At 52.3% G+C, this 26,380-nt stretch overlaps 1 protein-coding gene across 4 annotated transcripts in view; it reads left to right on the plus strand.

Moving 5' to 3' along the window:
• DYRK3 (dual specificity tyrosine phosphorylation regulated kinase 3) overlaps window positions 1-24,868 on the plus strand; it is a 78,286-nt gene extending 53,418 nt beyond the window's left edge. For all 4 annotated transcript variants that reach the window (XM_069633186.1, XM_069633187.1, XM_069633189.1 and 1 more), the window contains exon 3: window positions 18,232-24,868. In XM_069633186.1, coding sequence (XP_069489287.1) covers window positions 18,232-19,824 — 1,593 coding nt within the window. In that variant the 3' untranslated portion in view covers window positions 19,825-24,868. The remainder of the gene's footprint in view (window positions 1-18,231) is intronic.
• Window positions 24,869-26,380: the final 1,512 nt, after the last annotated feature.

Consider the following 26,380-nt stretch of genomic DNA (forward strand, 5'->3'; position numbering starts at 1 on the left):
CATATTGATATATTTGAGAGCTGCAATGGTACAGAAGATAGCTCAGTGTGTTAAGCACTTGTTGCTCAGACCTGTGTTCATATGCAAGATTACAAAAACACAATTCCAGCAAGACCTACTCAGCCTTTCCTGTGTCAGAAGTCGATAATCCTGCATGTATATGTACTTTTATTTTTTAGCACAACAGGTGCTATTACCGGCAATGTATCTGCCTGCACAAGATAACAGTTGCTATAAAATCAGAAAGCATCATTATGGTGACTGTCTAGAAATCAGAAATCTGTTTCTTCTGACGGGTGGTTGTAAAACCTAGGCAGCCCCCCCTAATGATGAGCATAAAGTGTTAGTCTGGAGAGGTGGTACCCATATTCAAGACTGTGAAACCAAGGCATTAATTCTTGTGTCCTGGCTTTGTTAGCAGATGATGCAGTCATCCTGGACAAATCATCTTATATCACTAACAGTACTGTGCTGTCTTCTGTGAAAAAAGGTTTGCCTTCTACCATGCGGGTGCCATGGTTTAGCCCATTACCTGATCTTTCTTTTTAAATAGGGCATTTGAGTGGGACGGGTTCTACACCGAAGAAAGCGGCTAGATATCGCAGGCCTCTGGCAAGCATATTTTAAGGTCTGCTCATTTGACACAAAAACGGTGTACTTTGTTGTACAATTCAAAGGTTTATCTGCACGTTTAATAATAATTTCACACGCCTGTGTTTTTATGCATATTTAAAGCTTTAAAATACAAAAGAGAAACCCAGATAACATATTTTAAGATCACATCAATTAGTCTGCTGGTACTTTAATACTTCCCTCGATGATGGAGACAATGAAGCCATAATCCTTATCATTTTGCATATAAACTTCTATAAAATGGTTTTTAAAACCGTCATGTTGGGTTATGCGATTTGTGTACTTTCCATGTTACTTCCATAAAATTGGATTGTTTTAGTTCATGGTAAGAAATGGAAAAGAAAATGAATCCCAGCATCCCCGCCCAACCCATGTGTGATCCTCCTCTCATTTCCTCTCATATTGCCTAATATGTCAAAATGACCAGTCCCATCGCCTTTTAAAAAAGTCAACCTTCAGAGTGATTTCATTCTCAGGGTATGGCATTCAAAAAAGCCTCAAACATTTTTCCAATTGCTACACGGTTACTTCCCCTATAATATTAAAGAGTATTTATATACTACACACCACAACCACTTGTTTCTTGGCTCTCCAATCAGAACACTACTTGAAAAATATGGCCTTCTAATCTCAGTCTCAGACACCTTCATAGATGCTTCTAATCTTCATTCACTATCTATCTTGCTTCCAATTGGTCTCCTGTATCCATGCTTAAGCACGTTTGCATTCTGCGAGGCGGCTAATCTGAGTTGTCTATTCTGGATTATGTGTACCTTTTTCATATGATCTGTGTCCTGCACTCCTACAATGGCCAGTATACCTTTCTCGTGGCTGGTAATGATGAAAAGTGTCCTGTCCCTATGCTACATCGCAAGTGCCCTTGTCGTGGACTGCTAATGATGAAGTGTCCTGTCCCTATGCTACATGGCAAGTGCCCTTGTCGTGGACTGCTAATGATGAAGTGTCCTGTCCCTATGCTACATCGCAAGTGCCCTTGTCGTGGACTGCTAATGATGAAGTGTCCTGTCCCTATGCTACATGGCAAGTGCCCTTGTCGTGGACTGCTAATGATGAAGTGTCCTGTCCCTATGCTACATGGCAAGTGCCCTTGTCGTGGACTGCTAATGATGAAGTGTCCTGTCCCTATGCTACATGGCAAGTGCCCTTGTCGTGGACTGCTAATGATGAAGTGTCCTGTCCCCATGCTACATGGCAAGTACCCTTCTCGTGGCTGGTAATGATGAAGTGTCCTGTCCCTATGCTACATGGCAAGTGCCCTTGTCGTGGACTGCTAATGATGAAGTGTCCTGTCCCTATGCTACATGGCAAGTGCCCTTGTCGTGGACTGCTAATGATGAAGTGTCCTGTCCCTATGCTACATGGCAAGTGCCCTTGTCGTGGACTGCTAATGATGAAGTGTCCTGTCCCCATGCTACATGGCAAGTACCCTTCTCGTGGCTGGTAATGATGAAGTGTCCTGTCCCTATGCTACATGGCAAGTGCCCTTGTCGTGGACCGCTAATGATGAAGTGTCCTGTCCCCATGCTACATGGCAAGTACCGTGGACCGCTAATGATGAAGTGTCCTGTCCCCATGCTACATGGCAAGTGCCCTTGTTGTGGACTGCTAATGATGAAGTGTCCTGTCCCCATGCTACATGGCAAGTGCCCTTGTCGTGGACCGCTAATGATGAAGTGTCCTGTCCCCATGCTACATGGCAAGTGCCCTTGTCGTGGACTGCTAATGATGAAGTGTCCTGTCCCCATGCTACATGGCAAGTGCCCTTGTCGTGGACTGCTAATGATGAAGTGTCCTGTCCCCATGCTACATGGCAAGTGCCCTTGTCGTGGACTGCTAATGATGAAGTGTCCTGTCCCCATGCTACATGGCAAGTGCCCTTGTCGTGGACTGCTAATGATGAAGTGTCCTGTCCCTATGCTACATGGCAAGTGCCCTTGTCGTGGACTGCTAATGATGAAGTGTCCTGTCCCCATGCTACATGGCAAGTGCCCTTGTTGTGGACTGCTAATGATGAAGTGTCCTGTCCCCATGCTACATGGCAAGTGCCCTTGTCGTGGACTGCTAATGATGAAGTGTCCTGTCCCTATGCTACATGGCAAGTACCCTTGTCGTGGACTGCTAATGATGAAGTGTCCTGTCCCCATGCTACATGGCAAGTGCCCTTGTCGTGGACTGCTAATGATGAAGTGTCCTGTCCCCATGCTACATGGCAAGTGCCCTTGTCGTGGACTGCTAATGATGAAGTTTCCTGTCCCTATGCTACATGGCAAGTGCCCTTGTCGTGGACCGCTAATGATGAAGTGTCCTGTCCCTATGCTACATGGCAAGTGCCCTTGTCGTGGACTGCTAATGATGAAGTGTCCTGTCCCTATGCTACATGGCAAGTGCCCTTGTCGTGGACTGCTAATGATGAAGTGTCCTGTCCCTATGCTACATGGCAAGTGCCCTTGTCGTGGACTGCTAATGATGAAGTGTCCTGTCCCCATGCTACATGGCAAGTGCCCTTGTCGTGGACTGCTAATGATGAAGTGTCCTGTCCCCATGCTACATGGCAAGTGCCCTTGTCGTGGACTGCTAATGATGAAGTGTCCTGTCCCTATGCTACATCGCAAGTGCCCTTGTCGTGGACTGCTAATGATGAAGTGTCCTGTCCCCATGCTACATGGCAAGTGCCCTTGTCGTGGACTGCTAATGATGAAGTGTCCTGTCCCTATGCTACATGGCAAGTGCCCTTGTCGTGGACTGCTAATGATGAAGTGTCCTGTCCCCATGCTACATGGCAAGTGCCCTTGTCGTGGACTGCTAATGATGAAGTGTCCTGTCCCTATGCTACATCGCAAGTGCCCTTGTCGTGGACCGCTAATGATGAAGTGTCCTGTCCCCATGCTACATGGCAAGTGCCCTTGTCGTGGACTGCTAATGATGAAGTGTCCTGTCCCTATGCTACATCGCAAGTGCCCTTGTCGTGGACCGCTAATGATGAAGTGTCCTGTCCCTATGCTACATGGCAAGTGCCCTTGTCGTGGACTGCTAATGATGAAGTGTCCTGTCCCCATGCTACATCGCAAGTGCCCTTGTCGTGGACTGCTAATGATGAAGTGTCCTGTCCCCATGCTACATGGCAAGTGCCCTTGTCGTGGACTGCTAATGATGAAGTGTCCTGTCCCCATGCTACATGGCAAGTGCCCTTGTCGTGGACTGCTAATGATGAAGTGTCCTGTCCCCATGCTACATGGCAAGTGCCCTTGTCGTGGACTGCTAATGATGAAGTGTCCTGTCCCTATGCTACATCGCAAGTGCCCTTGTCGTGGACCGCTAATGATGAAGTGTCCTGTCCCTATGCTACATGGCAAGTGCCCTTGTCGTGGACTGCTAATGATGAAGTGTCCTGTCCCCATGCTACATCGCAAGTGCCCTTGTCGTGGACTGCTAATGATGAAGTGTCCTGTCCCCATGCTACATCGCAAGTGCCCTTGTCGTGGACTGCTAATGATGAAGTGTCCTGTCCCCATGCTACATGGCAAGTGCCCTTGTCGTGGACTGCTAATGATGAAGTGTCCTGTCCCTATGCTACATGGCAAGTGCCCTTGTCGTGGACTGCTAATGATGAAGTGTCCTGTCCCTATGCTACATCGCAAGTGCCCTTGTCGTGGACTGCTAATGATGAAGTGTCCTGTCCCCATGCTACATGGCAAGTGCCCTTGTCGTGGACTGCTAATGATGAAGTGTCCTGTCCCCATGCTACATGGCAAGTGCCCTTGTCGTGGACTGCTAATGATGAAGTGTCCTGTCCCCATGCTACATGGCAAGTGCCCTTGTCGTGGACTGCTAATGATGAAGTGTCCTGTCCCTATGCTACATGGCAAGTGCCCTTGTCGTGGACTGCTAATGATGAAGTGTCCTGTCCCTATGCTACATCGCAAGTGCCCTTGTCGTGGACTGCTAATGATGAAGTGTCCTGTCCCCATGCTACATGGCAAGTGCCCTTGTCGTGGACTGCTAATGATGAAGTGTCCTGTCCCCATGCTACATGGCAAGTGCCCTTGTCGTGGACTGCTAATGATGAAGTGTCCTGTCCCTATGCTACATCGCAAGTGCCCTTGTCGTGGACTGCTAATGATGAAGTGTCCTGTCCCCATGCTACATGGCAAGTGCCCTTGTCGTGGACTGCTAATGATGAAGTGTCCTGTCCCCATGCTACATGGCAAGTGCCCTTGTCGTGGACTGCTAATGATGAAGTGTCCTGTCCCCATGCTACATGGCAAGTGCCCTTGTCGTGGACCGCTAATGATGAAGTGTCCTGTCCCTATGCTACATGGCAAGTGCCCTTGTCGTGGACCGCTAATGATGAAGTGTCCTGTCCCTATGCTACATCGCAAGTGCCCTTGTCGTGGACTGCTAATGATGAAGTGTCCTGTCCCCATGCTACATGGCAAGTGCCCTTGTCGTGGACTGCTAATGATGAAGTGTCCTGTCCCTATGCTACATCGCAAGTGCCCTTGTCGTGGACTGCTAATGATGAAGTGTCCTGTCCCCATGCTACATGGCAAGTGCCCTTGTCGTGGACTGCTAATGATGAAGTGTCCTGTCCCCATGCTACATGGCAAGTGCCCTTGTCGTGGACTGCTAATGATGAAGTGTCCTGTCCCCATGCTACATGGCAAGTACCGTGGACTGCTAATGATGAAGTGTCCTGTCCCTATGCTACATGGCAAGTACCCTTGTCGTGGACTGCTAATGATGAAGTGTCCTGTCCCTATGCTACATGGCAAGTGCCCTTGTCGTGGACTGCTAATGATGAAGTGTCCTGTCCCCATGCTACATGGCAGGTGCCCTTGTCGTGGACTGCTAATGATGAAGTGTCCTGTCCCCATGCTACATGGCAAGTGCCCTTGTCGTGGACTGCTAATGATGAAGTGTCCTGTCCCCATGCTACATGGCAAGTGCCCTTGTCGTGGACTGCTAATGATGAAGTGTCCTGTCCCCATGCTACATGGCAAGTGCCCTTGTCGTGGACTGCTAATGATGAAGTGTCCTGTCCCCATGCTACATGGCAAGTGCCCTTGTCGTGGACTGCTAATGATGAAGTGTCCTGTCCCCATGCTACATGGCAAGTGCCCTTGTCGTGGACTGCTAATGATGAAGTTTCCTGTCCCCATGCTACATGGCAAGTGCCCTTGTCGTGGACTGCTAATGATGAAGTGTCCTGTCCCCATGCTACATGGCAAGTGCCCTTGTCGTGGACTGCTAATGATGAAGTGTCCTGTCCCCATGCTACATGGCAAGTGCCCTTGTCGTGGACTGCTAATGATGAAGTGTCCTGTCCCCATGCTACATGGCAAGTGCCCTTGTCGTGGACTGCTAATGATGAAGTGTCCTGTCCCCATGCTACATGGCAAGTGCCCTTGTCGTGGACTGCTAATGATGAAGTGTCCTGTCCCCATGCTACATGGCAAGTGCCCTTGTCGTGGACTGCTAATGATGAAGTGTCCTGTCCCCATGCTACATGGCAAGTGCCCTTGTCGTGGACTGCTAATGATGAAGTGTCCTGTCCCCATGCTACATGGCAAGTGCCCTTGTCGTGGACTGCTAATGATGAAGTGTCCTGTCCCCATGCTACATGGCAAGTGCCCTTGTCGTGGACTGCTAATGATGAAGTGTCCTGTCCCCATGCTACATGGCAAGTGCCCTTGTCGTGGACTGCTAATGATGAAGTGTCCTGTCCCCATGCTACATGGCAAGTGCCCTTGTCGTGGACTGCTAATGATGAAGTGTCCTGTCCCCATGCTACATGGCAAGTGCCCTTGTCGTGGACTGCTAATGATGAAGTGTCCTGTCCCCATGCTACATGGCAAGTACCGTGGACTGCTAATGATGAAGTGTCCTGTCCCTATGCTACATGGCAAGTACCCTTGTCGTGGACTGCTAATGATGAAGTGTCCTGTCCCTATGCTACATCGCAAGTGCCCTTGTCGTGGACTGCTAATGATGAAGTGTCCTGTCCCCATGCTACATGGCAAGTGCCCTTGTCGTGGACTGCTAATGATGAAGTGTCCTGTCCCTATGCTACATGGCAAGTACCCTTGTCGTGGACTGCTAATGATGAAGTGTCCTGTCCCTATGCTACATCGCAAGTGCCCTTGTCGTGGACTGCTAATGATGAAGTGTCCTGTCCCCATGCTACATGGCAAGTGCCCTTGTCGTGGACTGCTAATGATGAAGTGTCCTGTCCCCATGCTACATCGCAAGTGCCCTTATCTTGGACTACTAATGTCCTTGAAATGTTAACTTCTTTATCATTCTGATTACAGGGAGAAAGAAGAGGCTAATGGGACTGAAAAGGAGTACCTATGCTTATTTTGCGAGGCAGCATATCAAGCTATGAGTGGTGATTGCAATCAGGGGGTGTGACCAGATAATCAGACCCCTTAATTCCTTTTGTTCGGTGGAGGGGGGAGCCCCCACGGGTGTCTCCGCCCCAGGCCCCAAAAGTGCTTAAAATGGCCCTGGTCTTACTGTCATCGCATCCTAGTGTTTGCAGGTCCTTCCAAAGCGTCGCCCGACCTAAACGTTGTCTAATTCACTGGAGCCATCTCAGAGTCAGGTGGCGCCGTGGAAGCAGCGCCGCGCCTGCTGGGGAGGGGGAAGAGGTGGGGGGGGTCTGCTCCTCTTATAGATGAGTTCCTGGGGCTGCTTCAGGGTTCCTGGGGCCGAGCGTGATGGAAGGGTAATGTCCTGTGGTGCATCGCACCCTCGGCTCCTGCCCCACCCGAATGAGGAGCGTGTGCTTTTTGTTGAGTGTTCCCCTTTGGCCCTCGGATGCCCCCCTTCTGATTCACCCACTTTGGGGACCGCAGTGTCCCTTCAAAGCCGCCCTCCCGCTTTGATGTCTTTGTGCTCCTCGGCTTTTGTTCTGCTGCCTCTCTGTGAGCACAGGCCCAGGTGTTTGGCACCCTAGAACAGTGGGAAGGGGGGCGGGGGGCTCTGTGCTGTGGATAATCGGATCCAGCTGAGGGCGTCATCCCTGCCCAACTTGGAGAGGGCACCTCGTGTCCCCGAGTCTGGTGTAACTGGAGCACGCTGGGGGCGCGGCCTATACTGACTGGGCTATACACCAGACATAATAGGTGTGGCAGACTGACGGGTGCCTCCAAAGGGCCGCTGGGGCTGGGACCGAGTCAGTCGCATGGCGTCCTGTGTCGGAGATCCCGCTTAATCTGCCCTGGCATGCTGCCAGTCTTACGGGTGGGGGGCGGGGAGGGGGGAGGCTACTTGGACTCTTTCCTCTATTGCAGCTGTTTATCTGTAGTATTCACCGAGCTAAAGGGTACCATGTACAGCTGCTAATTCCAGATGTGCCTGAGCTGACTGTATGACCGATGAAACGTGTAACGCTCATTCTGGCAGCACATAGGACTGCAACTACGACTCCCACGATCCTTCGCCTTCGACTACATTGGGAATGCTGATGGTAGCTGTAGTCCACAATAGCTGAAGGGCCAAATATTGCGAATTCCTCCGCCAGCAGACGCCACGTGTGAGCCTCCTTTAGGCGCTGCACCACCCTGGGTCCCGGTTGCACGTCTGCCCAGTTTCAGGCCATTTACTGTGTTCTGTGTTTGAATTTGCCTAATGTAATCTCTACGCCTGTTCATAAGCCTATACATCCATGTTGGTCAATATGCCCTGTATAGGTCCATATAGGGCTCATGAGTTGGTGACGGCTGCGACATTATACGTTTAGATAAGTAAGCAGAACATTTGTGAACTCAGTGCCTGTGCGTGACCTACCTGCATATGAGGATAGCTCAGCTTGTTAATGGGCCTGTGCGCGACCTACCTGCATATGAGGATAGCTCAGCTTGTTAATGGGCCCGTGCGCGACCTACCTGCATATGAGGATAGCTCAGCTTGTTAATGGGCCCGTGCGCGACCTACCTGCAGATGAGGATAGCTCAGCTTGTTAATGGGCCCGTGCGCGACCTACCTGCATATGTGGATAGCTCAGCTTGTTAATGGGCCCGTGCGCGTCCTACCTGCATATGAGGATAGCTCAGCTTGTTAATGGGCCCGTGCGCGACCTACCTGCAGATGAGGATAGCTCAGCTTGTTAATGGGCCCGTGCGCGACCTACCTGCAGATGAGGATAGCTCAGCTTGTTAATAGGGCCCGTGCGCGACCTACCTGCATATGAGGATAGCTCAGCTTGTTAATGGGCCCGTGCGCGTCCTACCTGCATATGAGGATAGCTCAGCTTGTTAATGGGCCCGTGCGCGACCTACCTGCAGATGAGGATAGCTCAGCTTGTTAATGGGCCCGTGCGCGACCTACCTGCAGATGAGGATAGCTCAGCTTGTTAATAGGCCCGTGCGCGACCTACCTGCATATGAGGATAGCTCAGATTGTTAATAGGCCCGTGCGCGACCTACCTGCATATGAGGATAGCTCAGCTTGTTAATATGCAGGTAGGTCATGCACAGACCTATTAACAAGCTAAGCTATCTAAATATGCAGGTAGGTCACGCACGGGCCTATGAGGATAGCTCAGCTTTTTAATGGGCTCGTGCGTGACCTACCTGCATATGAGGATAGCTCAGCTTGTTAATAGGCCCGTGCGTGACCTACCTGAATATGAGGATAGCTCAGCTTGTTAATGGGCCCGTGCGTGACCTACCTGCATATGAGGATAGCTCAGCTTGTTAATAGGGCCCGTGCGTGACCTACCTGCATATGAGGATAGCTCAGCTTGTTAATGGGCCCGTGCGTGTCCTACCTGCATATGAGGATAGCTCAGCTTGTTAATGGACCTGTGCGTGTCCTACCTGCATATGAGGATAGCTCAGCTTGTTAATGGGCCCGTGCGTGTCCTACCTGCATATGAGGATAGCTCAGCTTGTTAATATGCAGGTAGGTCACGCACGGGCCTATTAACAAGCTGAGCTATCCTCATGTGCAGGTAGGTCACGCACGGGCCTATGAGGATAGCTCAGATTGTTAATAGACCCGTGCGTGACCTACCTGCATATGAGGATAGCTCAGCTTGTTAATGGGCCCGTGCGTAACCTACCTGCATATGAGGATAGCTCTGCATCTTAATGGGCCCGTGCATGACCTACCTGCACATGAGGGTAGCTCAGCATGTTAATGGGCCCGTGCGTGACCTACCTGCATATGAGGATAGCTCAGCTTGTTAATAGGCCTGTGCGTGACCTACCTGCATATGAGGATAGCTCAGCTTGTTAATAGGCCTGTGCGTGACCTACCTGCATATGAGGATAGCTCAGGTTGTTAATGGGCCTGTGCGTGACCTACCTGCATATGAGGGTAGCTCAGCTTGTTAATGGGCCCGTGCGTGTCCTACCTGCATATGAGGGTAACTCAGCTTGTTAATGGGCCTGTGCCTGACCTACCTGCATACGAGGATAGCTCAGCTTGTTAATGGGCCCGAGCGCCACACACCTGCATATGAGGATAGCTCAGCATGTCAATGGGCCTGTGCGTGACCTACCTGCATATGAGGATAGCTCAGCTTGTTAATGGGCCTGTGCGTGACCTACCTGCATATGAGGATAGCTCGGCTTGTTAATGGGCCCGTGCGTGACCTACCTGCATATGAGGATAGCTCAGCATGTCAATGGGCCCGTGCGTGACCTACCTGCATATGAGGATAGCTCAGCTTGTTAATGGGCTCGTGCGTGACCTACCTGCATATGAGGATAGCTCAGCTTGTTAATGGGCTTGTGCGTGACCTACCTGCATATGAGGATAGCTCAGCTTGTTAATGGGCCCGTGCGACCTACCTGCATATGAGGATAGCTCAGCTTGTTAATGGGCCCGTGCGCGACCTACCTGCACATGAAGCTGGCTCATCCTCTCATGCACCAGGCAGACATTGCCTTCATACCACGTCTGTTGTTTGTGTATAGTCCAGTTACCTGGTTTGTGTAGACCAAGGACACCCCCACCCCCCACAGGTAGCATTGTGTGTTTTAGAATTAATGCAGTCATCTGTTGCCAGTTATTGCAGTCCAGAGGTTTTAAGGTATCTGAACTTGGGTGGCTTGCACTATTAAATAACTATAGCGCGACGAGGGCCCTGGCGGTCTACACCTTATGGGGGGTGGGGGCGGGTGTGTGTGTGTGTGTGTCTGTCTGTCTGTCTGTCTGACAAACATGTTCATCCTGGGGGGGGGGGGGGTTTGTCGGCACATGATGGCCGAGTTAAACCGGAATGCCTATATATATTTATTGTATATGGCGCCCAATGCTGCAGTGCAGCCAGTTTTCTATTACGAGCAGATGAGACCACTTGGGGGGGGGGGGCGGGGGGTTCGCATACATGCCCAGGATCGCACAAGTGGGGGAGCCAGGATTAAAATCCAGGCCTCCTGTTTTCTGCACCACACTACCTAACCTTCAGTGTATGGCACTTCTCGTGTGTTCACCAGTAAACAATTCGCTGGAACACGTATGTGCCCAGCGCATTTTTTGACACCCAATCGAGATTAAAGAGAGCGATGCAGGGGCGGCCAGTGCCCTCGCCCACGCTGGCAGTGCCAGCAGCGTCCCTGGCACAGGCTGCAGGCGGCTGCATTGTGTGAAGCATCCCGGACTGTTTGTGTTCGCGTTCGGCTGCCAGGCTGCTATTTCAGGTTCCTGTGGAGGTCCTGGCGCGGCTCTATGCTTTGTCTCCCGACATCCCCAACCGAATTGCAAACAGATGCGGCGGCTTTGCTGCTGCGTGGCACATGTGAACTGGGGGGAGGGGTCACCACAGCCCCTTGGCTGGGAAAAGTAGTGGGAGTATGTAGGACCAGCTGGCACGGAAGCTGGCCAAGTGGTGGGCAGAGATCTATTCGCATGTGTGGCTAATACCCCCTAGATTCTGGTCGGCCCAAACAACTTGTGCAGCTGCAAAAAGTGCAAAGTGCTGCAGTGAGGTTCCTTTTCAGACCGCGACGTTCTCCTCGGTTTCTCCATATCGGTCACCAGTGCACCAAAGAACCTCCTCCAAGGTTCTGTGTCACGTTTTCTATCCCCTTGATGGACACGCCCCTGCTTATTTTATGGCTAAACTAGTTCCTTACTGCCCATCCCGCTCCTCTGATCATCGCCTAAGCAGCTCCTGCATCTCACTTGGCTCGCACAGGAGAGGCATCGCCTAAGCAGCTCCTGCCTCTCACTTGGTTCTCACAGGAGAGGCATCGCCTCAGCAGCTCCTGCCTCTCGGAGGGTTCGCACATAGGAGAGGCATCGCCTAAGCAGCTCCTGCCTCTCACTTGGTTCACACAGAGGAGAGGCATCGCCTAAGCAGCTCCTGCCTCTCACTTGGTTCGCACAGGAGAGGCATGACCTCAGCAGCTCCTGCCTCTCACTTGGTTCACACAGAGGAGAGGTATCGCCAAAGCAGCTCCTGCCTCTCACTTGGTTCGCACAGAGAGGCATCCCTAAGCAGCTCCTGCCTCCCACTTGGTTCACACAGAGGAGAGGCATCGCCTAAGCAGCTCCTGCCTCTCACTTGGTTCGCACAGGAGAGGCATCGCCTCAGCAGCTCCTGCCTCTCGGTGGGTTCGCACATAGGAGAGGCATCGCCTAAGCAGCTCCTGCCTCTCACTTGGTTCACACAGAGGAGAGGTATCGCCAAAGCAGCTCCTGCTTCTCACTTGGTTCGCACAGAGAGGCATCGCCTAAGCAGCTCCTGCCTCTCACTTGGTTCACACAGAGGAGAGGCATCGCCTAAGCAGCTCCTGCCTCTCGCTTGGTTCGCACAGAGGAGAGGCATCGCCTAAGCAGCTCCTGCCTCTCGCTTGGTTCGCACATAGGAGAGGCATCGCATAAGCAGCTCCTGCCTCTCACTTGGTTCCCACAGAGGAGAGGCATTGCCTAAGCGGCTCCTGCCTCTGGGAGCTGCGTTTTTCAACCCTGGGTCCTGGCTATGGAATTCATTGCCAATCGAACTCGGACAGACCCAAGCCTGGACACTTCTCCATAACTTCTGGGCATCCATGTTCACATGTTTACCTGTACGTTCTCCGCCCGGTCCCTCTGCAGTACGAGATCTGCGCATCACCCAGAATACTTAACCAATCCCAGGAGCGCCAAGGCCCGATAGGAGAAGGGGTCCGAGGGCCTTGGGAGCTGCAATCCGAAAGGTAGGGATTGGCCGGCGAGTGAACCTGCGGATTCCAGGGCTAGCTAGCCTGAAGACTGATCCAGCGGATAGTGACCTGGGATCCCTACCAAGCAGTGATCTACCCAGGATTTAAGAGGTCCTGACATTTCCCCTTTGGATGCCGCTAATCCCCCTTTTGGAGGGCACAAGGGAACTTTTGGACAGCGAGCACACTAAATTCAACAGAACTGATCTTCACGGGTTAGGCGGCTGCGCCCTGCGGAGGATTCTATGCAGATCATGGCACCAGGGACTGGAAGGGATGTCTTTTGTGGATCCCAGAAGCTCGTGCCCCCTGGGTGGATGATTGCAGGGCCCTAACTGACCAATCCCGGAGCCTGCAGGAACGTGTAAAGGACCTGGGACACCTGATCCTCCCCCGAAGGTTTTTGGCAAGGGCACGACGATCTAATGAGCACCCGTGCGACACCATTCACTCTGCAGTGCACTGGCAGAGATGCTCGCTTCGCGGACACAGGGGGCTTATTACGTGATTATGCAGAGCACCCCCTTCAAAATGGTTCTCACACCGTGCGTGTTCTCTCCTAGACGACGGCCATCCCTTCATGCTGTGCTGTCATCGCACCGCTGCCCTGTGCATGGTCCTCGGCCCTCTGTAGGCCAGCAGCGCCCCGTGCCCACCTGCAGCCGGCAGAGCGTCACTGTAGAGACCCACCGGAGGCCCCCGAGCCCATGGCTGGACCCGTCACCGTATATAGCATCTATGATGCCGCAGACGTTACTTAACACCCACTGCTTTTCCATGTGTTGTGCCCACTGCACAGGTTGCCGCCACAGTGAGGGGTCTACCTACTCCCCAAACCTGGGTTTGCTATGTGCAGCTGTGCAGGCCCTTTTTCCTGTCATAGGGTTCCCTGTTTTCTCCCCCGGCCCCCCGCCACACCGGCTTGTGCCCTGTTCTGCGATTCGTCTTGCCCTCTGTGGGAATGCCCCTTTGCCCTGCGGTACTGCACGTGCGCCTGCTCTTAAGTTTCGAGTCCTGGGAGTTTAAATGTTGCAGGGTGGTCTCCATTGCTGGCAGGGACTGCGAGACCTCCCGGGTGTTCTACTGCATCAGGGATGAGCACAGGGAGGGGGTGGGTGGGTGGGTGTGGGTGCAGGAGCCCGGTACCCGTCAATGCGTTCTACATAAGCTTGTGTTTACATCTCCTTGCAGGCCTGTATAGGTTGCCCGCAAGTGCCCTTTCCAGAATGGCTGCGATAGAGCGCTAGCTTGTCTGGTTACTGTGCAGCGGTCTGACTGGCCGCTTTCCTGGAATGAGTGCACGGGAGGGTGTTACTTTCTAGGCGCTTAGTATCCGCCATAATGAAGCCAAGGGCACGGGTAGCGTGTGAACCAGACGGACTGGGCTGTAAGGGAATGGACAGACTCCTGCTCAAGACCCGCCCACCCTTCTCTTCCAGAGCCATTCGCATGCCTGGCACAGCGCCTGGCAGGTGACTGCATCTCGGGGCACCGGGCTGGCGTGGCACCCTCTAGTGTCCCTTTCTGGGATCTGGTGGCACCGGGCGGGTTGTGCTGGGGTTCCAGCGCAGTCATGTTCATGGTACAGGGCCAGCCGTTTAGGGGGGCGGGGGGGGGCGGGGGGGAGGGCGCCCTGGAATCCTTTCTCAGATCCTGGCTTGTGGAAGAGGCTGTGCATGCCTGCGGTGCCCACGGCGAAGGGTTGGCTGTTCCCTTTCTGCCCTGCTGCTACTCGAGCATCAGTTTAATATAGTAGGCTGGGGGGTACCTGATGACTGATTTATGTGCCACTCTGCCCTGCAAGGGGGTGGGGAGCACCCCAGCTTTGCTATCCCCATTTCTGCCTTAAACCCGACCCTTCATTGGAGCACTGCCAGGGGCGATCAGGGGATGCCAGCTGTAGCGCCATGGGTTGGTAACTGATTCCCTTTCCCTATATCGTGTTCTCCGAGACAGGCGTTTTCCATGTCGGGAAACCCTTGCCCGCTTCCGGATGGGAAATGCGTGGAGGCATATGCCAGCGCTGGCTCATTCCGCAGTCTGCCCTATGTGTGAGGCGCATTATCCTTCCTGCTTGCCCTGCCTCATGGCTGCAGCTTACCTTGGGGCGAGGGGGTCGCTGCTGGAGACCCTTCTCTTAGCAAGGGAACTCGGACTTTTTAGCTCCCCCAAAATCTCTAGAGGTGTGATATGTGTGCTTTCGCAGCCATGTCATTGGCCAAGCGCCCTGCCCTCGCGTGCCGTCTCATCGGGTGTGAATCTATGACTCGTCGAGTAATTGCATGTAATTTCCATTAATTTCTGGTTATTCTCGCCCATCACTTGCCACGCAGAGTTCTCCCCGGCTAGTGGTGGCCTTGCTTCCCAAGATGGAAAGGAAGGTTGGATGAGCAGGAGCTGAAAGCAGCTCCTGGTATCAGCGGGCATCACCCACTGGGCAGGGGGTATCAGCGGCCTTCACCCACTGAGCAGGAGCCTAGGCATCAGGAAACGCAGTGCTGCTGCACCCAGGGAGGTTGCAGGGGGTGGCGGAGAAGCTGGGCCGGTAAGAGGATGGTGTTTGGAGAGTGGGGACTTCAGGTTTCTTTCTGAAGTATAGGATGGAGGGGGGTAGTTTCATCTGTGTTGCTAGCTAGTTTCAGGGGGTGGCTGCGCGAGCAGGAAAAGGCCGGTTTCCTGTTATCCCCCCTCCCCTCCCCCAGCAGCTCTTTGTTTCCAGCCTGGCGATGCCATGGCTTTTGGTGGTACACTGGCCTCCCGGTGCATTGACTTTCTCTGCGAAGTAGTTGTGTTTTAGGTCGTGTCTGCTTTGGAAGTTGTGATGATTTGGTTGCGACTGCTCTGGAAGTTGTGGTGTTTGGATCGTGACTGCTTTGGAAGTTGTGATGATTTGGTTGCGACTGCTCTGGAAGTTGTGGTGTTTGGATCGTGACTGCTTAGGAAGTTGTGATGATTTGGTTACGACTGCTCTGGAAGTTGTGGTGTTTGGATCGTGACTGCTTTGGGAGTTGTGGTGTTTGGGTCGTGACTGCTTTGGAAGCACTGGCGTTTGGATCGTGACTGCTTTGTAAGTTGTGGTGTTTGGATCGTGACGCTTTGGAAGCACTGGCGTTTGGGTCGTGACTGCTTTGGAAGCACTGGCGTTTGGGTCGTGACTGCTTTGGAAGCACTGGCGTTTGGGTCGTGACTGCTTTGGAAGCTGTGGCGTTTGGGTCGTGACTGTTTTGGAAGTAGCGGTGTTTGGGTCGTGACTGCTTTAGAAGCAGTGGTGTTTGGGTCGTGACTGCTTTGGAAGCAGTGGTGTGTGACTGCTTTGGAAGCAGTGGTGTTTGGGTCGTGACTGCTTTGGAAGCAGTGGTGTTTGGGTCGTGACTGCTTTGGAAGCAGTGGTGTTTGGGTCGTGACGGCTTTGGAAGCAGTGGTGTTTGGGTCGTGACGGCTTTGGAAGCTCTGGTGTTTGGGTCGTGACTGCTTTGGAAGTTGTGGTGATTTGGTTGTGACTGCTTTGGAAGCTCTGGTGATTTGGGTCGTGACTGCTTTGGAAGTTGTGGTGATTTGGTTGTGACTGCTTTGGAAGCACTGGTGTTTGGGTCGTGACTGCTTTGGAAGCACTGGCGTTTGGGTCGTGACTGCTTTGGAAGCACTGGCGTTTGGGCCGTGTCTGCTTTGGAAGTTGTGGTGTTTGGGTCGTGACTGCTTTGGAAGCTGTAGTGTTTGGGTCGTGACTGCTTTGGAAGTTGTGGTGATTTGGTCGTGACTGCTTTGGAAGTTGTGGTGTTTGGGTCGTGACTGCTTTGGAAATAGTGGTGGTTGGGCCGTGTCTGCTTTGGAAGTTGTGGTGTTTGGGCCGTGACTGCTTTGGAAGTAGTGGTGTTTGGGCTGTGACTGCTTTGGAAGTAGTGGTGTTTGGGCTGTGACTGCTTTGGAAGTAGTGGTGTTTGGGCCGTGACTGCTTTGGAAGTAGTGGTGTTTGGGCCGTGACTGCTTTGGAAGTACTGGTGTTTGGGTCGTGCCTGCTTTGGAAGTAGTGGTGTTTGGGCCGTGCCTGCTTTGGAAGTTGTGGTGTTTGGGCTGTGACTGCTTTGGAAGTAGTGGTGTTTGGGTCGTGGCTGCTTTGTGGTGATGCAGGAGGTGATTTGTTGGTGGTGACGTAGGACTTATCCGGCGAGTTTGCCGGGTCAGGATCATCTTCATTCACTGCAGACTGAGCGACCCCCCCTGGCCTGGTCTTGGGCGGGGTCCCATCGGCTTCTCCAAAGCCCCGCCCAGCAGGCAGACCAGCACGTGGCGCCCTGCTCCTTGCCAGCCAGTCCTATTCCGGAAGGTAAGGTGCGCTGGCTTGTAAGTCGCGCCTTGACGCTGGCAGGCAGGCGTTCCGTTACCAAGGCGGGCACCGAGTGCCAGTCTGCAGCTTGAGCACGCTGCAGAAGGTGACTGAATTGATTGGGGTTTCCATTGGCGTAGATGGGATGGAGAGAGGCTGGTTGGGGGACGGGGGTGTGGGTCGGTATTCCGTGCGCATCATATGTGTGCGGTTCTGTTTCACCATCCCCGCCTGGCCTTACCTCAGGTTTGGTGGTATCTATCTGCTCGCCTGGCACCACCTTGGACACCGCCAGAGATAGAGCACATGTTGGCTGCTGTGAGTGGAAGTGTGTTATCCATAGCTCTTTATATTCTTGCCTCTAAGCGCTTTGGTACTAGGTGATGTCCTTACCCAGCTTAATGATAGCCCTGCTTTGCTCTTGGAAGGCTGAATGACTAAGTGGGCCAGGCGAGAATGTGAACTTGTGTCTGCGATCGCCTGCTAATCCCTGAAGCAGGCTCTGTGCTCTTGGGCTATCTTTCCCAGTGTCTTACTGGGGCCCAGCAGTGGCCCCCCCCCCCCCCCATTCCCCTCGATATCAACCTGGAGCTGAGCTAGCCCACCCTCTGCACCCCTTTTTGGTCCTGCTTTCACTCTTTCCATTCAAATTCGCGTGAGAATTGTTTTCTTGTACAGCCCTCGTGCCCTCCTTCCCAACACCTGTTATGGGGGTTGAAAGGGAGCCTGGGTGGGAGGCGGTTCGTGTCGCCACATGCATCATTCTTTAAATAAAATGGTGGCCTCTATCAAAGTGACCTTCCCTTCGCTATTTCAAGTGCTGTAACCACCAGTGTAGGACCGGGCCATACACACTATTAGAAGCCTGTGGCGAGGGCACGCTTCTCCTCCCTCCACACTGCATTGTTCTAAATGGGTCATGGGTTCAAGGGACTGCATTGAAGCTGCCGCGAGTGTGACCGCGTTCCAGCAAAACCAGGGAGCTGAGTGTAGGTTTTCGAAAGCTGACGTGCTTTGTTTTCAGAAGGACTTTTGTGTTCTGTGCCATTCTCCCTGAATGTGTATTAATTGCCCGTGTCTTTTGTTTCTGTGCAGGTAAGCAGCAGCAGCAGCAGCAAAGGCACAATGAAGGACTTGCAGCCGAATGGGGGCCCAGGGCACGTGAAAGTCCAGCAGTTGTTCGAGGAAGTCAGCCACCGAAGAGGGAACAGCTCCCTGCCCTCAGCGGGGGGCCACGGCTCCGAGAAGTCCCTGCCCCTACTCACGAAAGAGAAAAGCCTGGACAGCTCGAGCACCACCAAGTCCAGCGACAGCTCCACCAAGTCCGGCAAAACCTCCTTCCTGACCTCCGAGCAGGCCGTCAAGCAGTACAAGCATCAGCTGTCACCCTTTGAGCTGCAGGAGATCGCAGCTTTCCCAGAAGTCTACTTTGTGGGTCCAAATGCAAAAAAGAGACCAGGGGTTGTGGGCGGCCCCAACAACGGAGGCTTTGACGACGACCAGGGAGGCTATATCCTGGTGCCGCACGACCAGCTCTGTTACCGCTACGAGGTCCTGAAGATCATTGGGAAGGGCAGCTTTGGACAGGTGGCCAAGGTCTTCGATCACAAGCTGCACCAGCACCTGGCCTTGAAGCTGGTGCGCAACGAGAAGCGCTTCCACCGGCAGGCGGCTGAGGAGATCCGCATCCTGGAGCACCTCAAGAAGCAGGACAAGACCGGGAGCATGAACGTCATCCACATGCTGGAGAGCTTCACCTTCCGCAACCACATCTGCATGACCTTCGAGCTGCTGAGCATGAACCTCTACGAGCTCATCAAGCGCAACAAGTTCCAGGGCTTCAGCCTGCAGCTGGTGCGCAAGTTCGCCCACTCCATCCTGCAGTGCCTGGAAGCCCTTCACAAGAATAAGATCATCCACTGCGATCTCAAGCCCGAGAACATCCTCTTGAAGCAGCAGGGTCGCAGCGGCATCAAGGTCATCGACTTTGGATCCAGTTGCTTTGAACACCAAAGAGTCTACACGTATATTCAGTCGCGCTTCTATCGCGCGCCAGAGGTGATCCTGGGGAGCAGGTATGGGATGCCGATCGACATGTGGAGTTTTGGCTGCATCCTAGTCGAGCTCCTGACAGGCTACCCCCTCTTCCCGGGCGAGGATGAGGGCGATCAGCTGGCGTGCATGATGGAGCTCCTGGGCGCCCCGCCCGCCAAGCTGCTGGAGCAGTCCAAGCGGGCCAAGAACTTCATCAACTCCAAGGGCTATCCCCGCTACTGCACGGTTACCTCGCTCCCCAACGGGGCGGTTGCACTCAACGGAAGCCGCTCCCGCCGGGGGAAGATGCGGGCTTCTCCCGGGAGCAAGGACTGGGTGACGGCCCTCAAGGGCTGCGATGACTCGCTCTTCATTGATTTCCTCAAGGAATGCCTGACTTGGGACCCTTCGGCCCGGATGAGCCCAAGTCAAGCACTACGGCATCCTTGGATCTGCAAGCGGGTCCCCAAGCCGCCCCCAAGTTCTGATAAAACTTCTGTGAAGCGGATTTCTAACCACACCAGCTCCTTCCCAGGGATTAGCTCCAGACTACCTCCTGTGGTGGGTGTAGCCAACAAACTGCGGGCTAACCTGATGAATGACTCTAGCGGGAGCATCCCCCTGCGGACCGTGCTACCCAAACTGGTTAGCTAATGTTCACCCAGACGAACTCGCAAAAATACATAAAATTGTATTTAGGTTTCTACAGCAGACCATTTTGCATTTGAAAATTGCAATAGTTTTATTGAATTTTACATATTTAAAAAAAAAAAACTTTGTATATAAACTTGAAATGTTTTAAAGGGCTATTTGACCAGATCTGTTCCAGTTGCAACCTGGCACGCACCGTGGTCTCGTGATCTGCTCAACCAGGTCTGCATTTTGTAGCGCTAGTGGGTGGGGATCGGGTTACAATCACCAGCATTGGAGGCCAGGCGTGGGCAGGGTGGATAAGCGCGCTGATGCCAGCTTCCTGCAATGGGTCGAGTTTCCAGTAAAACCCGACCATCCTCCCATCACGTGTGGCATTCATGACAAGGGCTCGAACCCATGTGCCCCCAAAAAATGGCGGTGGGGCAGGGTGGCTTGGGAAGGCGACCTTTCCCATTTTAATATTTATTTATTCTTTTCCCTCTCTAATCTCTCGCTCAGCTGTTGTGATGGGTGGTCTTGCCAAATGGCATTGCCATCATAAACTCGCAGTGAGCTTATGCCACCCCGCCCCGCTCCCCCCCCCGCCCCTCCCCCCGCAATCTGATATGGTGGGCGGCCACAGATTAATGTATATTGTAAGCGCCACCCGAGGGTGTGGTGGGAGATTTAACTGACCCTTTCAAGTGAAATGTGCTTAGGCGCTACCCCTGTGCTTTTCCCCCTGTAAAGTTTCCCAATTGCAAATTGATAGAAAGTGTATTTCTAGTTCTTGATTAGTCTTTATATGCACGTGTGCTTGTGGCATTGAGGAGCCCAATACCCTCCAGAATTCCTTAGCCTCCCTGCCCCCACGCCCCCCCCAGTAACTTTACTCTGGAGTGGCAATCGCGACACACTTGTCGACTCGAGTCTACGTGGTTTGTCAGATAAACACGTACTGTGGTTTTCATCTCTTAGCACCTAGTTCTTTGCACCCATATTGACAGCTATGAGTTGCCTTAAACAGTTTAGGTTAACTGTTGCTTTTTTGAAGGCTACAGACAGGGGCCTTGCAACACAGAGATCCAACACCGTGATCGCACAAGGGGAGTGGGGTGGGGGGGGGGGACAGTGCGGCCGGCAGATCACCCACCACCCTGTGCTCCTCCCCACCGTTTCAAGCTATGCTTATCTGGAGGAGCCTGTGTCTCCATGGGTCAGTGTCACTAGACCAGGCCTTCAAGATCTGTGGCCCTTTCTCTGTATCTTCAAGTGCCCCCCCACCCCCCACCCCCATGGCGTTTATTCAAGTAGAGTTATGGTTTTGTGCACATGGAGCAAGCAGAATTAACCCCATTCCTGACTAGTAGACCGTTGGGGTGGTGGTTTAAGATTCCATTCCCCGAACATCAATGGGATTTTATCCTGGCACTGTCCTGTGCACCAGAGCTTTGCTGCATTAGTGTTTTTGGGGCCGTGAACCAGGTTAGCGGTGGGTGGACATCAGAGTAAGGTTTTGTAGCTTGCCAATCTGACGCACCCCGGGTAGGCCCGTTCTGGCTCTCTGGTTGTAGGTGGTACATATGTGGCTTGGCTGGTGATCCCATGAATGCCACCAGCCATGGCATCCTACCAGCACCCATATAACGTGTGCCCCCGGGTGTATTCCCGTCCATCTAGTGCCCCAGTGCCTTCACCTAGGCGGGGGGGAGGGGGGCATGTTTCTCTACACAGAGAACCATTCACTAATTACTAATAAGTTGTGTAAGATTCTTGACCCCGAAAAGTGCTGTCCTTCAAAGTGGGTGTACGGATGTTTGCTGCAGAGCGTGCCACTATGGAGCCTGTGCCCCAGGATTGGCGAAGAAGCATGATGTTGCATTTCAGTGGAAGGACCCTTGGAAAGAATTGGATAAGGTTTCTGGTGGTCGCTCCTTTAGCTGGTGGGGGTCGCTCCTTTAGTTGGTGGGGGTCGCTCCTTTAGCTGGTGGGGGTCGCTCCTTCTGTTGGTGGGGGTCGCTCCTTCTGTTGGTGGGGGTCGCTTCTTCTGTTGGTGGGGGTTGCTTCTTCCGTTGGTGGGAGATTTTGTGTAATTTCCGTTAAATTGCAGGGTCTTGCAATCTGTGCAGCCTGGAAGTTTAGTCCCCCCCCTCACCCCCCACACCCTTGTGTTGTGTATAACACTATTTTCATGTGAACCAGATTTGGACGTTTCTGTTCCTTGGAGTTTACGCTTCAAAATAGGCATGTTGCATAGAAGCCTCAGATTGGAGGAGGAAAGTTGAGATGCATGGTATGGTCCGTCCCGCTGCCAAAAAAGGAGGGTTCAGTGTGAGGGCTTGTGTGTGCAGCGCTGCTTCCCACCCTTGCATTGCAGTTTGGCTTAACCATCTCTCAGCGTCGGCCCTATCTACCAATGTTGAGGACTGAGAAAGCACGGCCAATGTTAAATTGCATTGTTGAGCGCCTTTAAGGCTTCTGAAAGTACGTCCAGTATAATGGATTATTTCTGGGGGGTCTCCAACCTTTCGCTCTCCAGTTGTCTTGGACTACAATTCCCATCAGCCCTAGCCAGCCTAGTCATTGGTGAGGGATTACGCGAGTCTTAGTCCAAAACCTCAGTTGCAGGCCCAACTTTGGAGAGAATGCAAGCTGCGGCCTGACCTAGCTAAGTGTTGGCTAATTGCTTTGACTGAAGGGAATTCGTTTTCAAATGCTCCTGCCGCCAGCCCAGGCTCCCTTGCAGTAGTTTAATGTAGGTTACTACCTGTGACCCATGCATTCCTATTGCTGGGGCTTTCAGGAAAGTGCGTCTGGATGGCAGCCAGCCTCTTCTAAGATGGAACCGGCAACATCAGCGAAGTGAAGTAGCCGCAGTTCAGTTCCGTTCAATGGGGGATTATCTATGGCGGGGTCTGGCCAGGAATGTTTTTAATGTATGTATATTTCATTCTGAGCGAAATCTTCTAATGGCCTTACGTCAAGCATCTGTGGATATCATCCGGGAGGCTTGAGATGAGCTGTGAGTAGATTGAGCCAGTGTCTACCACAGGGGGGGGTCTTTCTCGGTGGCACCAGCACTGAACCCAAGATGACACGATGGTGGTGGACCAGCCAGCTACCGCTCTTGACCCTGTAGTGGTGTGTATGTTTGCTTCATCGTTTGCTTGAGTTGCTGTCTTGTAAGAAGACTAAGAACCAGCAATGGAAGCCATGAGAAGACTTCCTTCACGGTCAAAGCTGGAGACCGGGACCTAGAGAAAAGACATTGGAGATATGGCAAACTCGTGGGGGCAGTGGCCCTGAGGAGCGGGACTAGACCAATGGCGGGGACCTTCCCCCTGAGACCTACAGGTGGGGGGGAATCTGGGAGGGCACATGGAAAAACTAGATTGCCACCTGTCCTGCCCTTAGTAACCGAGGAATTGCAGCGGACCGTGTAAAAGACCAATCCGTGGAGATGCTTCTCAGCGGCTCATCAGTTTCATTTAATAATGCAGGTCCAAAGGCTAGTGTTTAACCTTCTTCCTGCAGCAGCCTGCAGGCTTTCCCCACCCCCAGCCCAGGAGCCAGGACCTGGCTGCATGGATCGCTCTTCCCCAGGCCAGGGAGGCGGATGTGCACCACTCCCATCAACAACCTCTGGTGGGGCAACCCCACGCACTCGCTTGCTGGGCAAGGTACTGTACCTTGTTGGTTACTGCCTGCCCCACTCTGCAGTAGAGGGGATCTTGTGATGTGTTCAGTAAATGAACGTCCCTTCTTTCCAGTTCGGTCCCTTGCTTTCCTGCTGACTTGCTCTGATTTTCGCTTATCACCATCAGGTGAACTAACAGGGGCTGAACGTCCCTACTCTGGGTTAATGCAATAAATGGGTGTCGACAGAGAGTGGTGTAGGTGTGTTGAATGGGTGCGGGGGCAGAGTGACTGACTACCTAATGGATTCCTCCTCCTGGGATCAAATACATCTGATAAACTCTAGCTTCTAATCGTGCTTGTCCATAACCTTCTTGTAGAGGTGAGGCGCGCTTCTCTACATACGCGCCCGCTGCTTCCAGCAGGTGGGTCACCCCATGGAAAGTGACACCGGACGCTCGACCGCCTCTGGCGCCTGTGTCATTAGACGCTTTACCTCCAAGAATGGATCTGGGCTCTGCAGAAGAAATCCATAAACTGTGCAAACCTTTGAGAGCGACGCCAAAACATTGTTTAATTCAATCAGGCAAGAATAGCCGTTTCATGTGCAAAGCGTGTTGCTAGGGTTTGAATGGGGGAGTGCGTCCGAAGGGTTTTGAATTTCTATTGCGGGATGGACAAGTGAGAGCTGAATTTATCATGAATTTGTGAAAAAGAATTTTGAAGCAAGTCGGTGTTAAACCAAGGACCTCCCAATTCGTGATTGAGTGAACCCTACGGTGGGGTGGTAGTCTAATTTCTGCTTAGTAAATTGTAAGATTGTTTTCATGATGGCAGTGAGCTGTGCAGTAATATTGGGTGGTGAAATATTGGCGTTGCCCCCTCTACCCAAGCAAGGGAAGGTGACCGTATGAGGCTAATATGTATACAGTCTATATTCACTTATAACATGGGTTCCTTTCTAAACAATCTACATTTCGCAGAGATGTGTCCACTTTGCTATTCCAAGTGTGTGTTCTACACAGTGCAGCAAACCTTAAGTTCAGGGTCGCTCTGGTCTTTAGCCAATGAAGTTGTGTTTTTTTAAACAGAAAAATAAATGCAAATGTTTACATGTTCCAGGAAAGCGCTGTAATGTCCGGGACACTTTTGAATGGGTTTCTAAGCCGCCTACCTTTTTAACAGTGAATTGCATACCTGCTTGTTTGTGTCCCACCGTGTTGCACGGACCGTGTGTTGTCTGTCCTTCCTGGCACTTTGTACTGTGTGGTTTTTAATTACCCAGATTTTTGTAACATGACTTTTAGCCGTTTGCATTTTGGCAATCTTTTGTACTATTGTAGTCCATGAAAGAAAAGAAGAAAAAAGTCACCTGTTAAACCAGTGCTGTATGATTGGGTCCAAAAATTAAACATGCAATGTATGAACACTTTGGAGCTCCGCGCCCTGTTTTTTTGCTTTGCAAGGGGCTCATTGGCTGCATACCCGCGTTCCGCTTGCATATGTGGCCAGGACTTGTGTGGAACAGTGACCGATACAGGAGAGCAAGCCTTAGTGGTACACAGTTGCCCACATACGTGGCAATCGCACAGTATACAGGGCCGCTGCCCAGTTGCGCTACCTCTGCGCTATTTGAACTCTTCCCTAAGGTGGATGCCAAATAGCAACCCGAAAGAAGAAAGACTGTGTAATGTCAGAGACCACCGTAGACTCCTGTGTAACCTCATCATAGACTTGAAAGTGATATTGACATGGAATTTAGCGCAGGGCTTACTCGCGGGGCCACAGTTTTGCTGCACGGTTCGCTCTGCCGGCCAGTACATAGTCGTCTTCTCCATCTGTTTCCATAGATCGGAGGTCTGCAATCTTTGGCTCTCCAGATGTTTTGGACCACCTATCAGCCTTATCCAGCATGGTCATGGGAGCTATACTATTTAGCATCTGGTGAACCACAGGTTACAGACCCCGGCCACAGATGTTTTGCCAGTTGTAATTGTGATCTTCAATGCAGCGGACAGGAAATTCAGAGAATAGTTTGGAGTTTTATCTTTGCTTTCACACAAGTGCACATTTAATTGCACTCCTGGTTCCTCATTATGTGCTCTCCAGAGGTTTTGGACTTCAGCTCCCATGAAAGTTAGGCGCATAGTGGTGACAGATCATGACCTGGACGGCCGCATAGTGACTAACAAGTCCTGTCACACTGCTGCTTCTGTACCTTCAAGTCTCAGTCCAAGCAGTGCTGGAAATTGATTCCTGGAAGTCTGCCTATTGCTTTGGTTATAGCTTCCGGTTTAAAAGTCAGTGAAGGGTTTGAATCTCCAGGAGTGTCAGGATTGGTGTAAGAAAGATCTGTGGGTATCTACCACGTATCTCACGTGGAGGCCATGTGTACGTTACGTGGCATGTTATCGTGGTATATTGCAGGTTGGAGGCCTCTTCAAAAGCCTCATTCCTGTGTGGACCACTGCCTAGGAGGACACGCACCATGGAGGCTTCCACCGGAACTTCTTGCATTCGGCTGCAGAGTCCGTGGGTCCTTGCGTTCGTTCAATGAGACTTATCTGGGGAGCACACGTGGTCCATGAAGCGAGGCATGGTGATACCTTACTGCAACCACAGGTGCAGCCATTTTTTTCCTGCAGAAGTCACTGTGAGTCCGTGAGAATCTCAATTGAACCCAGGTGTGGCTCTCGGTGCGAATCGGGGAACGCAATACAAAATGAAAAGATTGAAACAAGAATAAAATATGCCCCTCTCAAGCCAACTTTCCTCAAACAAAGCAATTTTAAGAAGGAAAACGGTCTATGGGAAGACTTGGGATAGCTGCAAACTCGTTTACAGCCAAACGTTAGACCTCAACCCTGACACAACGCAGGTGCAAACCTTCATAAGGAGCCCAGCCCAGGAGAAGGGATCACCGCCCTACAAAGAACCCAGG

This window comes from Ambystoma mexicanum, chromosome 13 (assembly GCF_040938575.1).
Source record: "Ambystoma mexicanum isolate Mex_15411 chromosome 13, UKY_AmexF1_1, whole genome shotgun sequence".
Taxonomy (NCBI): Eukaryota; Metazoa; Chordata; class Amphibia; order Caudata; family Ambystomatidae; genus Ambystoma; species Ambystoma mexicanum.